This window comes from Vulpes lagopus, chromosome 11 (genome assembly GCF_018345385.1).
Source record: "Vulpes lagopus strain Blue_001 chromosome 11, ASM1834538v1, whole genome shotgun sequence".
Taxonomy (NCBI): Eukaryota; Metazoa; Chordata; class Mammalia; order Carnivora; family Canidae; genus Vulpes; species Vulpes lagopus.
Window position 1 is genome coordinate 15,208,978 of NC_054834.1, and position 14,659 is coordinate 15,223,636.

A 14,659-nucleotide genomic window follows, 5' to 3' on the forward strand; every position below is an offset into this window, starting at 1 on the left:
TTGGCATTAGTCACTGTTAGATCACACTACAATTTTAAATGTATTAGAATAATCACTTAGAAAAGCAAAATATAAACAAATACAGCATCTTGATGAAATAGCCAAAAACTCAATTCTTAACTATAGATAAGTGGTAAAATAAATGAGTATACCTCTTAAAGAAATATCCATTTGCTTCAAACTGCTCTCTTAGCATAAACTTCCCTCTGTACTCAATGATAAGTGCATCAGGAGGCAAATCTTTTGCAGATTTCAGAATTTTCTTATTTTTTTGTATATGGCTCTAAAACCAGAGAAATGTTGAGAGTAATTAAATCTGATTGCTTTCAGTCTTATTACTCAAGATATACATTATAAGATAGCTTTTGTTAAAGTTTTTGGCAAAAAAAAAGTTTTTGGCAAATGATATATTTACCTCCACAGGAGGCTTGAAGAGCAAATTGTTGGTATTCAAATCTGATTTATTGATCTCTTTTTTGTCATTTCCATTGCCTAATCTCAGAGCTATTTTTTGTGCCTCCCTCTGAACACCCTCACTATATTGGTTACTATTTGCCTCTTCATATCGATCCATCCATGCTTTGATTTTTGTCTCCCATCCAAAATTTGAACCATCAGATGAAGGATCAATCTCTGGAGCTGAACCCTAAAATCATAGCAAATAAGTATTAATATCTGGACTTCTAAGTATTTATATATACACACACAGTTACACAAATAAATGATAATCTATATAAAAGAACGTAATATAAAGAAGAGATAATGGTAGGCTTTCTAAGTTGGTCCTAGGGAAAAACCATAAATGATCAGCTTACTACATCTTTATACTGCATGCCAGGCAAATAAGCACTTAGATAACTAAAGGAGGCCAAGTTATGTTGGACTAGCAAAAATTCAGGCTTCACTGACGCCATGTTAGCCAAATGGAGGTCATTAATAAAACTGCAAATACTCAAAATTTTGGAGTCACTGCCAGCTAGCCAATGATTAAAAAAAAGACAGTGAAGGGGCACCCGGGTGGCTCAAGTCTTTAAGCAGCTGCCTTCAGCTCCAGTCATGATCCCAAGGTCCTGGGATCAAGTTCTACATCAGGCTCCCTGCTCAGCAGTTATATAGATTATATATAAAAACAAAAATGCTAAGTGCCAAGTACAAGAAGTTATAGCCTCTTTTAATCTGTTACAGAGCGGGATGCCTGGGTGGCTCAGCAGTTAAGCTCCGCCTTTGACCCAGGGCGTGATCCTGGAGTCCGGGGATGGAGTCCCACATCGGGCTCCCTGCATGGAGCCTGCTTCTTCCTCTGCCTGTGTCTCTGCCTCTCTCTCTCTCTCTGTGTCTCTCATGAATAAATAAATAAAAATCTTTAAAAAAAAAAAAAAAGTCTGTTACACAGCAAAAAGAAGGGGGCACCTGTCTGGTTCAGTTGGAAGAGCATGTGACTCTTGATCTTGGGGTGGTGAGTGTGAGCCCCACACCAGGTGTAGAGATTACTTAAAAAATCTTGGGACGCCTGGGTGGCTCAGTGTTTGAGCGTCTGACTTTGGCCCAGGGTGTGATCCTGGAGTCCCAGGATCGAGTCCCACATCGGGCTCCCTACATGGAGCCTGCTTCTCCCTCTGCCTATGTCTTTGCCTCTCTCTCTCTCTCTCTCTCTCTCTCTCTCTCTCTGCGTGTCTCTCATGAATAAATAAATAAGATCTTTAAAAAACAAAATATTAAAAATAAAAAATCTTGAAAAAATGTTCAAAAGAAAAAAAAAGGAACAATTTTCTTGCTGGAATGCAATTTATAAATAGGCACAATTACTATACATTTTAAAAATGTATTAAAATGTGGACTTCCACAATTGTTCTTTTTTATTTTTTTTTTAAGATTTTATTTATTTATTCATGAGAGACACAGAGAGGCAGAGACAGGCAGAGGAAGAAGCAGGCTCCATGCAGGGAGCCCAATGTGGGACTCAATCCCGGGACTCCAGGATCACACCCTGAGCCTAAGGCAGACGCTCAACCACTGAGCCACCCAGGCGTCCCCTTCCACGACAATTCTTAACTGCAATCTCAGGATGAAAATCAACCAATGCAGATAACAAAAACATATGTTTCATTAGCATAATTCAAATTTATAATTGGTTTTAACACATGACATTTCACTTTCTTATAAACACTATTTGTCAGTTTCTTTCTGTAACAGTGAACACCTTGATGATAAAACAGATTTCTATAATATGTACAACCTAACTAAAATTTAAAAATTATGTAGAATTTGTAAAGATCCTTATATATTCTGTTAGACATGTACAGTTAACACTAAAATTTATCATTTGTCCACATTCTGTAAATAACGAACTTTTATTATACAAGGTATCACCTTTCTACAATGAAACTAACTATAGTAAGTTGTTCAACTACTTGATAGGAGTAGTTTTATTTTTACCAATTGATACTTTATATACTTAAATATGCCATGTTATAATAACCACCCTACAATAGATTTTTATACAAATATGAAATATTACATATTAAGGCTTTCCTCAGCTTTATTAAAGAAATTATATATATAAATTTAATTTTTTTTCTTTCTGTTTTACCCTCCCCTCACCCAAGCCTTCTACTGACCTGGTATGCATTTGATACAGTAAATTCTTCTATATCTCTTGAACCTATAAATACTACAGAATTACTAAGTAGAATTGTTATGATCTTAAAGAGGTATCTTTGAGTTAAGGAAAAATATCTTCAAAGACATATAAAGCATTTTTAAAATTCTATTTCCTTAGTCATTTCTTTATATAATAAATGAAAATATTTCACTTAAGTAAAAGATGCCCCTTCTTCAATAAACCTGCTATTGGGATGACTGGATATATTAGAAAGGAAGGGAAACTAGTGAATTATTTAGTTTCTACTAGCTGAATCCAAAAACTTTTGCAGACCGTACAGTATGTCAGAGAATATCCCATAAACACAACTTTAATAAACACAACTTTAATATAAAATCCCCAATTTTAACACATAAGGAACATTTTATGAAACTTTGGTTTGCAGTGACACCATGTATTAACTTTCTTGAGAAAGAACTATAAAAACATGTAATAATCATCACTGGATAGCTGTTTAATGATTTGTTTTCCAGGAAATATGGAATATGAATAATGATCATGCTTTACACTACTGGCATAACAGATATACTGTAACAGGCTCTTCACATCCAATTTTACTATCTGACAACTTGAGAAACCCATTATCCTTTAACCACATAACCTAGGAAGCTACAAAAACACTATATAGCTGACCTCTGTGATCCAACACCTATCTTTTAGGGGGAGGCAGAGCTGACAAGCCTTGCCTCTCTCAGCAACCTGGGCATCTACAAAATTGAGGATATATTCTAATTAATTCAAGGTACAAATGATTACTTTGTACTTCTATGGTGATTTTATAGTATTCTATAACTGACTTGACTAAATCACTAGAATCCCAACTGTGCAAAAAAAAAAAAAACACACACAAATTTTCAAATTCTCAGTGTTACTGATATACCACTTCCTTTTGCTTTTTTAACAGGGTTAATTTAAACTCTTAAGATAGCATATTAATCAAATTAAGATTCTCAATGGTGCCACTTCTGATAAAGATAATAATGAAATGATACACAATGATGAAAACAAAGATTATGGACAAGCATGCACTTAGTAAGCTCCTAAAAAACTGAAACTGACAGTACTAAGGACTTAAATTTATTTTTATTTTTTTTAAGGACTTAAATTTAATGTATTTACCTTAACTCTTGATGACTTCCTAGATCCTTCACGAAAGGCCTGAAAGAACATGGAATTCTGAGTTAGTTTTTTTCTAAAACTGGATGTAATACTTAAGAATCAATCAGTTCACTAAAGTCATCTACTAGAATATTATTCTATTAATTAAAAATAGAATGCAGACAGAGCGCCTGGGTGGCTCATCTGTTTTGTCTGTCATCAGCTTAGGTCATGATATCAGGGTCCTGTGATCAAGCCCTGAGTTGAGCTCCCTGTTCAGTGGGGAGTCTGCTTCTCCATCTCTGCCCCTCCCCCTGCTTGTGCTCACTCTGTCAAATAAATAAATAAATAAATAAATAAATAAATAAATAAATAAATAAATAAATAAATAAATAAATAAATAAATAAATAAATAAATAAATAAATAAATAAATAAATAAATAAATAAATAAATAAATAAATAAATAAATAAATAAATAAATAAATAAATAAATAAATAAATAAATAAATAAATAAATAAATAAATAAATAAATAAATAAATAAATAAATAAATAAATAAATAAATAAATAAATAAATAAATAAATAAATAAATAAATAAATAAATAAATAAATAAATAAATAAATAAATAAAAAAATAAATAAATAAATAAATAAATAAATAAATAAATAAATAAATAAATAAATAAATAAATAAAAAAATAAATAAATAAATAAATAAATAAATAAATAAATAAATAAATAAATAAATAAAAAAATAAATAAATAAATAAATAAATAAATAAAAAAATAAATAAATAAATAAATAAATAAATAAATAAATAAATAAATAAATAAAAAAATAAATAAATAAATAAATAAATAAATAAATAAATAAATAAATAAATAAATAAATAAATAAATAAATAAATAAATAAATAAATAAATAAATAAATAAAAAAATAAATAAATAAATAAATAAAAAAATAAATAAATAAATAAATAAATAAATAAATAAATAAATAAAAAAATAAATAAATAAATAAATAAATAAATAAATAAATAAATAAATAAATAAATAAATAAATAAATAAATAAATAAATAAATAAAAAAATAAATAAATAAATAAATAAATAAATAAATAAATAAATAAAAAAATAAATAAATAAATAAATAAATAAATAAATAAATAAATAAATAAATAAATAAATAAATAAATAAATAAATAAATAAAAAAATAAATAAATAAATAAATAAATAAATAAATAAATAAATAAATAAATAAATAAATAAATAAATAAATAAATAAATAAATAAATAAATAAATAAATAAATAAATAAATAAATAAATAAATAAATAAATAAATAAATAACTTGTAATACTATTTTGAACAAAACAAAAAATAAGACAGCATTCTACATGACAAACTACTGTATTTCTGTTTGAAGAATAAACTTTTCCTCACCTCACACGAAGATGCATTTATTATTTTTTTTAAAGTAAGATACATTTAAATGTAAACTACAAGTACCATTTCTTATACATTAAACTAGAAAAGATACAAAAATCTTGACAATACACTGAGGTGACGTGACTGTGGGAAACAGGCACTTGCATAAATTACCAGTGGAAATTCAAAATTCCCTATGAATGGAAATTTAGCCATATCTAGCAAAGTTCTACACTTACCTTTTCACCCAGTAATCCTATTTCCAGGTATATATCCAAAGATGAACAAAAATTCAAAAACAAAATTATCCAATAGGGTTTCACTGAAGGTACCATTTGTAATAATAACAAACAAAAAATATTGAAAACGATCTAAATGTCCATCAAACAGGAAGAGTTCAATAAACTACAATTATTCAAAATCATTTGTATTGGTACTCCTTTAAGCCAAAATGAAAGTTGTCTCACAGTTGTACTTCTAAAATCTATTCCTAAAAATGAAATACTATTTCCATATAATAAACTAATGGATCACCATCTTCCGGAAAAGCAAACATATTTTAATACTTCTTTAAACCAATTTGTTATCTTTGTAGAAAAATATAGATGATTTATAATTTTTATTTTCCTCTACTTTCCACATTACCTACCTGACATATTTTCCCTTTTCCGGCGTTGTAGTAGCACTGCCCTCTCTTTATCCAAACTCCTACATTAAAATATTAACATGATTATTTATTAAATTTTCATATATTTAGATTTAAACTGATCAGCTTTAAATGTAATAAACTTTACCATTTCTCTAATGTTCTTTCTTTTTTTAAAAAAAATATTTTATTTATTTATTCATGAGAGACACAGAGAAAAAGGCAGAGAGATACAGGTAGAAGGAGAAGCAGGCTCCATGCAGGGAGCCCGATGTGGGACTCGATCCTAGGACTCCAGGATCACATCCTGAGCAGAAGGCAGACGGTGAATCACAGAGCCACCCAGGTGTCCCAATTTCTCTAATGTTCTTATCGAAAAACAAACAGTATAAAACATATGTATTCTCCATTGCCTCAGATCTTATCTAGCACAATTAGCAGTAGATGCCAGTTAAGTGACTCTATATAAGATTTCCTTTTTTTTTAAATATTTTATTTATTTATTCATGAGAAACACAGAGAGGAGAGAGAAAGAGAGGCAGAGACACAGGCAGAGGGAGAAGCAGGCCCCATGCAGGGAGCATGACGTGGGACTCAATCCTGGGTCTCCAGGATCACACCCTGGGCTGAAGGCAGCGCTAAACCACTGAGCCACCTGGGCTGCCTTTTTTTTTTTTTTTTTTCCAAATTAAATATTTAAAGCAAAAAGTCTTGAAAAAAGAATGCTAACAATGTTAACTAAAACCAAAATAACTTTTTCTTTATTGTTTTTTTAGATTTTCAAACTTCAGAATTTTATTTTAAAGCAGTTTTTAATATTTTATAATCTAGATATATTTTATTCTTATTTTCAACCAGTAAAGGTATTTTACAGCTTAAGATTTCATTTTAGATCACTGAAATGTCAGATCTCTTTTATTAGCTTCTTTTGAAGTAGAGGGCACTTTTCAAATTGGGTCCAAATCCACTGTTTTGTTAGGTCATTACTTATGTCAACATTTATATAAATAGCATTTATGTTATATCCCAAACATCTTAAATACATAAACTTGAAACATTTAGAAGCTTATAGATGCATTCATATATTCTTCAAAATCTATTTATTGATACTTATATGATAATCACCATCTAGATGTATTTTATTTACATATATAGAAACACATATTAAGGCGTGTAACTAAACAACTCAATACCAAAGTATTTTATAGATCTTTATAACTGATGTGAAATGTACTTGAGCCAGAAATTATAACCATAGTTTCAAATCTCAGAATCAATGAAATATAAATAAACTACCATACAAATATTTCTTAGAGGGATTTATTTTGGGGAATTTGCTATTAACATAAAACCAAAATAAATTTCTTAAAATTAATGTACACCACTGATTTAGAATCTATTTGTATTAAATTTAGTTAACCTAAAATTATTTCCACTTTTGAAATAATAAACATATACCTTTTAACAAATAAGTAAAATATTTCAAACAGAGGGGACAGATTAAATAGGGAATAAGGATGAGGAGCATACTTGTGATGAGCAGTGGGTGATGATGTATGGAAGTGTTAAATCACTATATCATACATCTGAAACCAGTATAACACTGTATCTTAAGTGGAATTTAAATAAAAACTTTTTATTTTTAAAAATATTGTATTCATTTATTCATGAGAGACACAGAAAGAGAGAGGCAGAGACACAGGCAGAGGGAGAAGGAGGCTCCCTATGGGGAGCTTGATGTGGGACTTGATCCCAGAACTCCAGGATCACACCCTGAGCTGAAGGCAGACTCTCAACCCCTGAGCCACCCAGGCGTCCCAAATAAAAACTTTTTTAAAAAGTAAAATATTTGGGCAGCCCAGGTGGCTCAGCGGTTTAGCGCCACCGTTGGTCCAGGATGTGATCCTGGGGACCCAGGATTGAGTCCCACGTCGGGCTCCCTGCATGGGGCCTGCTTCTCCCTCTGCCTGTGTCTCTGCCTCACTCTCTGTGTCTCTCATGAATAAATAAATAAAATCTTTAAAAAAAAAAAGTAAAATATTTCACGAACTGTCCACTTGTGAACTACATCATCCATAGTAATTGTTTTATTTTTCCTGTCAACATTTTCACTATCAAAACTTATCAGTCTAGAGGTCAAATAAGATTAGCTATTATTCTTAGATGAGAGAATAGAGCTCTAGATTTCTAGATTGAAAGGTCTACAATTCAGTAATAGGCGTGCCTTAATGTCTACTAGGATATATAAATATCCTAGCATTACTGATAACCACCCTATTTATCACAAAATAATAAGGAGGTATCACTCAACAAACTACCTTCCCTAACGATCAGTTTTAAAACAGCTCTTACTGAATTCATTAACAGACATTTACACCATCAAAAACTATCTAGGCAAGAGATGCCTAGTGGCTCAGCGGTTTAGTGCCTGCCTTTGGCCCAGGGTGTGATCCTGGAGTCCCGGGATCGAGACACACATCAGGCTCCCTGTATGAGCCTTCTTCTCCCTCTGCCTCTCTCTCTCTCTCTCTCATGAATAAATAAAAAAATAAATAAAATAAAATAAATAAAAAAATAAAATAATAAAATAAAATAAAATAAATAAAATAAAATAATTCTTAAAAAAATATCTGGGCAAAAGGTTAGTTAACTGTCATAAGGTGAAACAAAATCACATAGTAAAACCTCACTCATGGTAAAGAAATGAAAAGTATAATACTGAGATTATAATTTTGCAATAAACTGGCAAAATTACAAGTCTGTCATACACTCTTATAAGCCTTGGGAAAATAGGCATGCTTACCCACTATTGGTAAGAATTCAAAAGAGTACAGCTCCTATTTCAGGGGAATCTGGCAATACCTGACAAAATTTTACCTATACATTAATATTTACCCTTTTACTGAACAATCCCACTTCAATCTTCAATTTAAAAAGACTGAAACAACTCAATGTCCATGAAAGGGCACTGGCTGAATAAACTATTACATGAAAAAGATGGAGCATATTGAAGAGATAGAAATGAGTCAATCTCTACATACTACTATAAAGTGATCTTCAGCATATATATATATATATATACACCCACACACACACAAATATATATATATATATATATATATATATATATATATATATATATATATTTTAAAGATATTTATTTATTCATGAGAGACACACACACAGAGAGGCAGAGACATAGGCAGAAGGAGAAGCAGGCCCTATTCAGGGAGCCCAATGTGGGACTCAATCCCTCAAACTCTGGGATCACACCCTAAGTGCAAGGCAGACACTCAACGGCTGAGCCACCCAGGTGTCCCTCCAGCACATATTTTTAAGAGAAAAAAGGATATGTGGCAAAAACTGTAATATACTATCACCTAAGTAAGGAAAGGTATACAAATACGTATGTACATATTTGTTTCTAATAAGGAAATAAACAATGGAAAGAATAATCCCTTTTTAATTTTATTTCAGGGGTGGAAGGATATAATCATTTAAGTATATAATTATGAAAATAAAGTATAAAAAATCCTAAAAATAAAAACTAGTTACTCATATTTCTGGTAGGAATATAAAATGGGCAACTGGTCTGCAAAATAGTTGGACAATTTCTTATAAAACTAAACATGCCATCACCATGAGACTGAGCAACTGCACCCTCAGGCACTTATCCCAGAAGAAATAAACTTATTCACACTAAAACCTGTACACAAATGTTCATAGCAACTTTTTCTGCAATAGCCAAAAAGTGGAAAAGACCCAAATGTCCTTCAATGAGTGAATGGTTAAACAAATTACGGTACATATATATCACAGAACACAACTCAGCAACTGGAAAGAACGAAATACTGGTATATACAACAAATTGGCTGGCTCTTCAGAGGGGAAAAAAAAAAAGCCAAAAGCCAATCCCAAAGGTCACATACTGTATGATTCCATTTATATAATAACATTCTTGAAATGATAAAACTATAGCCATGGGCTACAGATTACAGCAATGGAGTTGCCAAAGGTAAGGATGGGAGAGTTGCGAGGGGTGAGAGGTGGTGTGGCTGTAAAATGTAACATTAGGTATCCTTGCAATGGAAATACTTTGTATCTTGACTATATCAATGTCAATATCCTAGTTATGATATTGTACAAATAGTCTTGGAACATGTTACCACTGGGGGGAACTGAGTAAAGGATATACAGAATCTCTGTATTATTTCCTAACTGTATGTGAACCTATAATTAACTCAAAATGTTTTATTATAAAAAATAACCTCATCAACATAGTATGTATCCAGCTGCTGTTATAATCACACAGTGAAATAAGTCAATCCCTTGACTTATTTATTTGTCTTAAATATTTTATTTAATTATTCATGAGAGACAGAGAGAGGCAGAGACATAGGCGAAGGGAGAAGCAGACTCCCTCCCCTGCAGGGAACCTGATGTGGGACTCAATCCCAGGACCCAGGAATCACGACCTGAGCCAAAGGCAGATGCTTAACCACTAACCACTGAGCAATCCAGGTGTCCCCTTTTAAGGGACTTTATTATTTTTTTTAAGGGACTTTAAACACAACCATATATTCCTTGTGGAACATATCTTAAGGGTAAAAAAATTCTAAATTCTTTTACAAAGTGGCATATGGCTGGCTCAAATGGTGGAGCATGCAAGTCTTGATCTCAGGGTTGTGAATTTAAGCCCCAAGTTGGGTGCAAAGTTTACTTTTTAAATACATACATACATACATACATACTGTTTTACATAATCATATTGTTGGTGCTAGTGTTAGTATTGTTACTCTGAGACTTGTTACATTTTCCTATGAAAGGAAGCAGAGTAGTTGGTGATATTCTAATTACAATATTGTCTGTGTTGTTGGCAATTAGTTGATATAAATGGAATATAGAAATGGTTAAATGAGGGACCCCAGGGTGGCTCAGCAGTTGAGCATCTGCCTTGCATCCAGCGTGTGATCCCGGAGTCCCTAGGATTGAGTCCCACATTGGGCTCCCTGCAGGGAGCCTACTTCTCCCTCTGTGTCTCTCATGAAAAAATAAAAAAATCTTTTAAAAAAATGGTTAAATGAAAACCTTAGATTTCCAAATTTAAATTGCAATTATCTGTATAAACTCACATGTTTAAAATAAACACATAGAACATATTTCCTAGTTTTGTCTAGAAAGACAAAGACTTAGGAACACTGACCAATCCAGTAGGAAAGAGCATGACTAGCTCTCAGGTTCTAGTTCTGAAAACCAATTCTCAATTAGAGGCACAGAAGTATAAATTAAACTCGAGATACTTTGTTATACCAGAAATCACAAAACCTAGCTAGTACCACTAGGATACTGTCAAAAGGGCTCAAGAGCCAACTTGATGAGGTTTCCACTGACCAAAACTGAGTATCAATAAAGATAATTACTGCAACAGACTGATATCCAAGATGTTTAAATCCCTGAGTTCATAATACCTAAATTTCTTTTCAGTATTCTGAACACTAGTAAATAAAGGGTAAGAATCAACAAGCATTTATCCTGCCTTTCCTCAATGAAATACAGTTGACCCTTGAACAACATGAAGAGTTAGGGGCACCAACCCCCTTTGCAGTCAAAAGCCTACATATAACTTTTAACTCTCCAAAAAACTTAAATTACTAACAGCCTACTATTGACTGTAAGCCTACTGATAACAGTTGATTAACACATATTTAATATATGTAGTATATTCTCTATTCTTACAGTAAAGTGACCCAGAGAAAAGAAAATGTAATTAAGAAAATCATCAAAATACATTCACAGTACTATATTAAAAAAAAAAAATCCACATTTAAGTGGACTCGCACAGATCTTAACCATATTGTTCAAGGGTCAACTGTATTTTTTACAAGAACTAAATGGTTGGGACGCCTGGGTGGCTCAGTGGTTGAGCGCCTGCCTTTGGCCCAGAGTGTGATCCTGGGGTCCTGGAATCAAGTCCCACATCGGGCTCCCTGTGTGAAGCCTGCTTCTCTGCTTCTCTGTCTATGTGTCTGCCTCTCTCTCTCTCTGTGTCTCTCATGAATAAATAAAATCTTAAAAAAAAAAGAACAGTTAATATTTTGTTTCTATAGAAATATTCCAGGCAATAAGTTATAAGCAATAAGTTAAACATGGCACTAACTTGCAACCCCTAATAAATTAATGTATCTAAATAAGGACTATCAGTGTGTCCTATCATAGAGACAACCAGATATTGTCACCCGATAGGGCAGTCTATGAAATGTTCTTAACTACCCCCCCAAAAAAATCAAACCTATAATCTGATCACATACTTATTCACAGAAATACAAAGGATATAGAAACCAGTTGTATCATAATAATGCAATTAGCAAACAAATCAAACAATTCAGTTCCTTAAACACACTGCAAAGTAGACCAGAGTTGGTGGCGTAATAGAAGAGTAAGACTCTAACTAGAGTTTTAACAGACCGATGTATCAACCAATCAATATTTTAACAGTGGCCGGGTGATAATACATTTCGTTGCATGTACAATAATGGCTTTGGGGTTGGTTTTTTAAAAATTATTTTACAGATATATAATGAAATACATATAGACACATATATACTGAAATACATAGGGATACATATGAATGAAATAATATATCTGGGATTTCCATTAAAACATGTGAAAGGGAGAAGAAATATATGACAGTATAAATGAAAAAAGATCGTTGAAAATTGTTGACGTAGGGTGGTGGAATGATAGTATAGACCTACAAAATTCTTTAACTAAGGAAATGTCCTTCTGGTAACTCTTTAACATAGTATGCTCCAGTGAAAAAATATGCCATCACTTAGAGGATGCACTATTAATTTATGCATTATTAATAAAGTAAAAATCCTTACAAAGTAAACCATAACATATTATCAATGGAAAGATTCTTCCTGATTTTAGAGCTATCAGAGTCCCCCCAAGAAAATAAATAGAAAAATGAAAATTGTATCTTAGAATTGATGAAACACAGCAATCCACTAATTGTTTAATCCAGAATTCACATATAAACCTCTATTAACTGAAGATTACTTCAGCAAATTTACTGGCAATCTTATAAGCATGCACAACTTACCTAGGCTGGCAACGTTCACATAAATATGTATCAGGAATATGCTGCCTGTCAATCCCCATGCAGTCAATATGTTGCCAAACACTTAAAGAAAAAAGCAGAACATATAAAATATTAATAGAATCATCCTAACTTAAGATTTGATATTCTATTTAACTATCACTTAGTAAGCGCCCACTTTGAGTTTAGTATTGAAAAGTGCTGTGACGAATTCATAGAAATATGTTTTTAGGGGAATAAAACTTTGAGATGCAAAGACAAAAGGACAAGTATAGGATATTATATATATGTGTGTGTGTATATATATATATATATATATATTTCTAAAGCAAGTAGCACTTAAAAATGTGAAAGGTATACATTACAAATATTATCAAAAGTCACAAAGTGAAGATGTTCACATTACTTCAAATTTATAGGAAAAGCACCCTAGAGAATAATGGACTTGAATAAAACCTCATTTGGGAAATTAGAAAGAAAAGACAGCCACATTTTCTCAAGTACATAGATATGAGAAGCAACAGCCAGAATGTAGTTAATCTATATAAAGGGGGATTTTTATTCAGATTATACAGGAATATCAGGATGTGTATAGATTTCCTCTACCTGGGAACAGGCAAAACTAGAGGTACTTTGATGGTACACAGTTAATTCAAAGAAGTTAAAAAAAACAAAGAAAAACGAACTAAGAGGATTTTCCAACATTTCAAACCTGAGTTAAAGACAGAACTAGAATGTGGCAGAAAAGATAAAGAATCCAAGATACATTCAGTGAGGACAGGGATTAAACCTACCCTGTCCTTAAATTATTTTTATGGAATACATAGATCAGCTCGAGGCAACTTCTCAATTTGTCATTATTGTATTTTGTTGCCAAGACTTTAACTGGCCCAATAGTTCCTAAAAATAGTCTTAATTACTCTTTACATAATAATTAGCCACTTCTAATATACCTCTACTGAATTAACTGCTACCGTATGTTCTTCACTTCTGAACTGAGAATGCTGGGAAAAGAACTGGTAGGAGGTGGAAGGTAATGGAATATAAGATGTGGGGAGAAAAAAGTGAGAAAGAAAAGCAGAGCACCTGACAAGGAGGGTTAGAATAACAAACTAAATTAACTTTGGGGGTAAGTAATAATGTCATGAAGACAACAGAACAAAACTAGTAAATGAATAAATGATCTGAGCTCTAGATGTCAAACTTGAAACAGGAGTATAGGCACATGGAAATACACAGTGGCAATATAGAACTAGAAGAGAGGATAAAAGATAAAGCCTTGCTAGTCTACTACAGATTAAGCAGTAGAAAAATAAAACAACTAAAAATAGATTGATAACAGAGAGCAGCTGCTGAGAAGCAAGTACCTTGAACAATCCAAAAACTGAAATGGTCCTTCAAGGATCTGTAGATAGGTATAAATCCTAAGGACTATTTCACTATTTTCTAATCAAGCTATTTCTATATTGTATCTGGATCATTGTAATAAATCAAAAGAAACCATGCATTAAAATGAAAACACTGACAAATGGTATATAATTTATTACATTAGACAATATCAACTAAAACTATATTAATGATCAGTTAAAGTATGAATTGGGAATTTCTAATTATTTAAAAAATAATAAAGAAAACAAGTTATCATTGAAGTTATTATTTTAGTTTTTAAATTACCTCCTGAATAAATTAACTAAGGTGATTGTTCATAGTAATGATATGTG

At 31.6% G+C, this 14,659-nt stretch overlaps 1 protein-coding gene across 1 annotated transcript in view; it reads right to left on the bottom strand.

Moving 5' to 3' along the window:
- The window catches only part of KMT2E (lysine methyltransferase 2E (inactive)), a 96,794-nt gene that overhangs the window by 25,771 nt on the left and 56,364 nt on the right, over positions 1 to 14,659 (bottom strand). Inside the window, exons 6-11 of the mRNA XM_041722314.1 lie at positions 12,942 to 13,022; positions 5,840 to 5,898; positions 5,696 to 5,727; positions 3,782 to 3,820; positions 416 to 646; positions 153 to 283 (exon numbers count right to left, since the gene is read on the bottom strand). Of these exons, the coding sequence (XP_041578248.1) occupies positions 153 to 283; positions 416 to 646; positions 3,782 to 3,820; positions 5,696 to 5,727; positions 5,840 to 5,898; positions 12,942 to 13,022 (573 nt within the window). The remainder of the gene's footprint in view (positions 1 to 152; positions 284 to 415; positions 647 to 3,781; positions 3,821 to 5,695; positions 5,728 to 5,839; positions 5,899 to 12,941; positions 13,023 to 14,659) is intronic.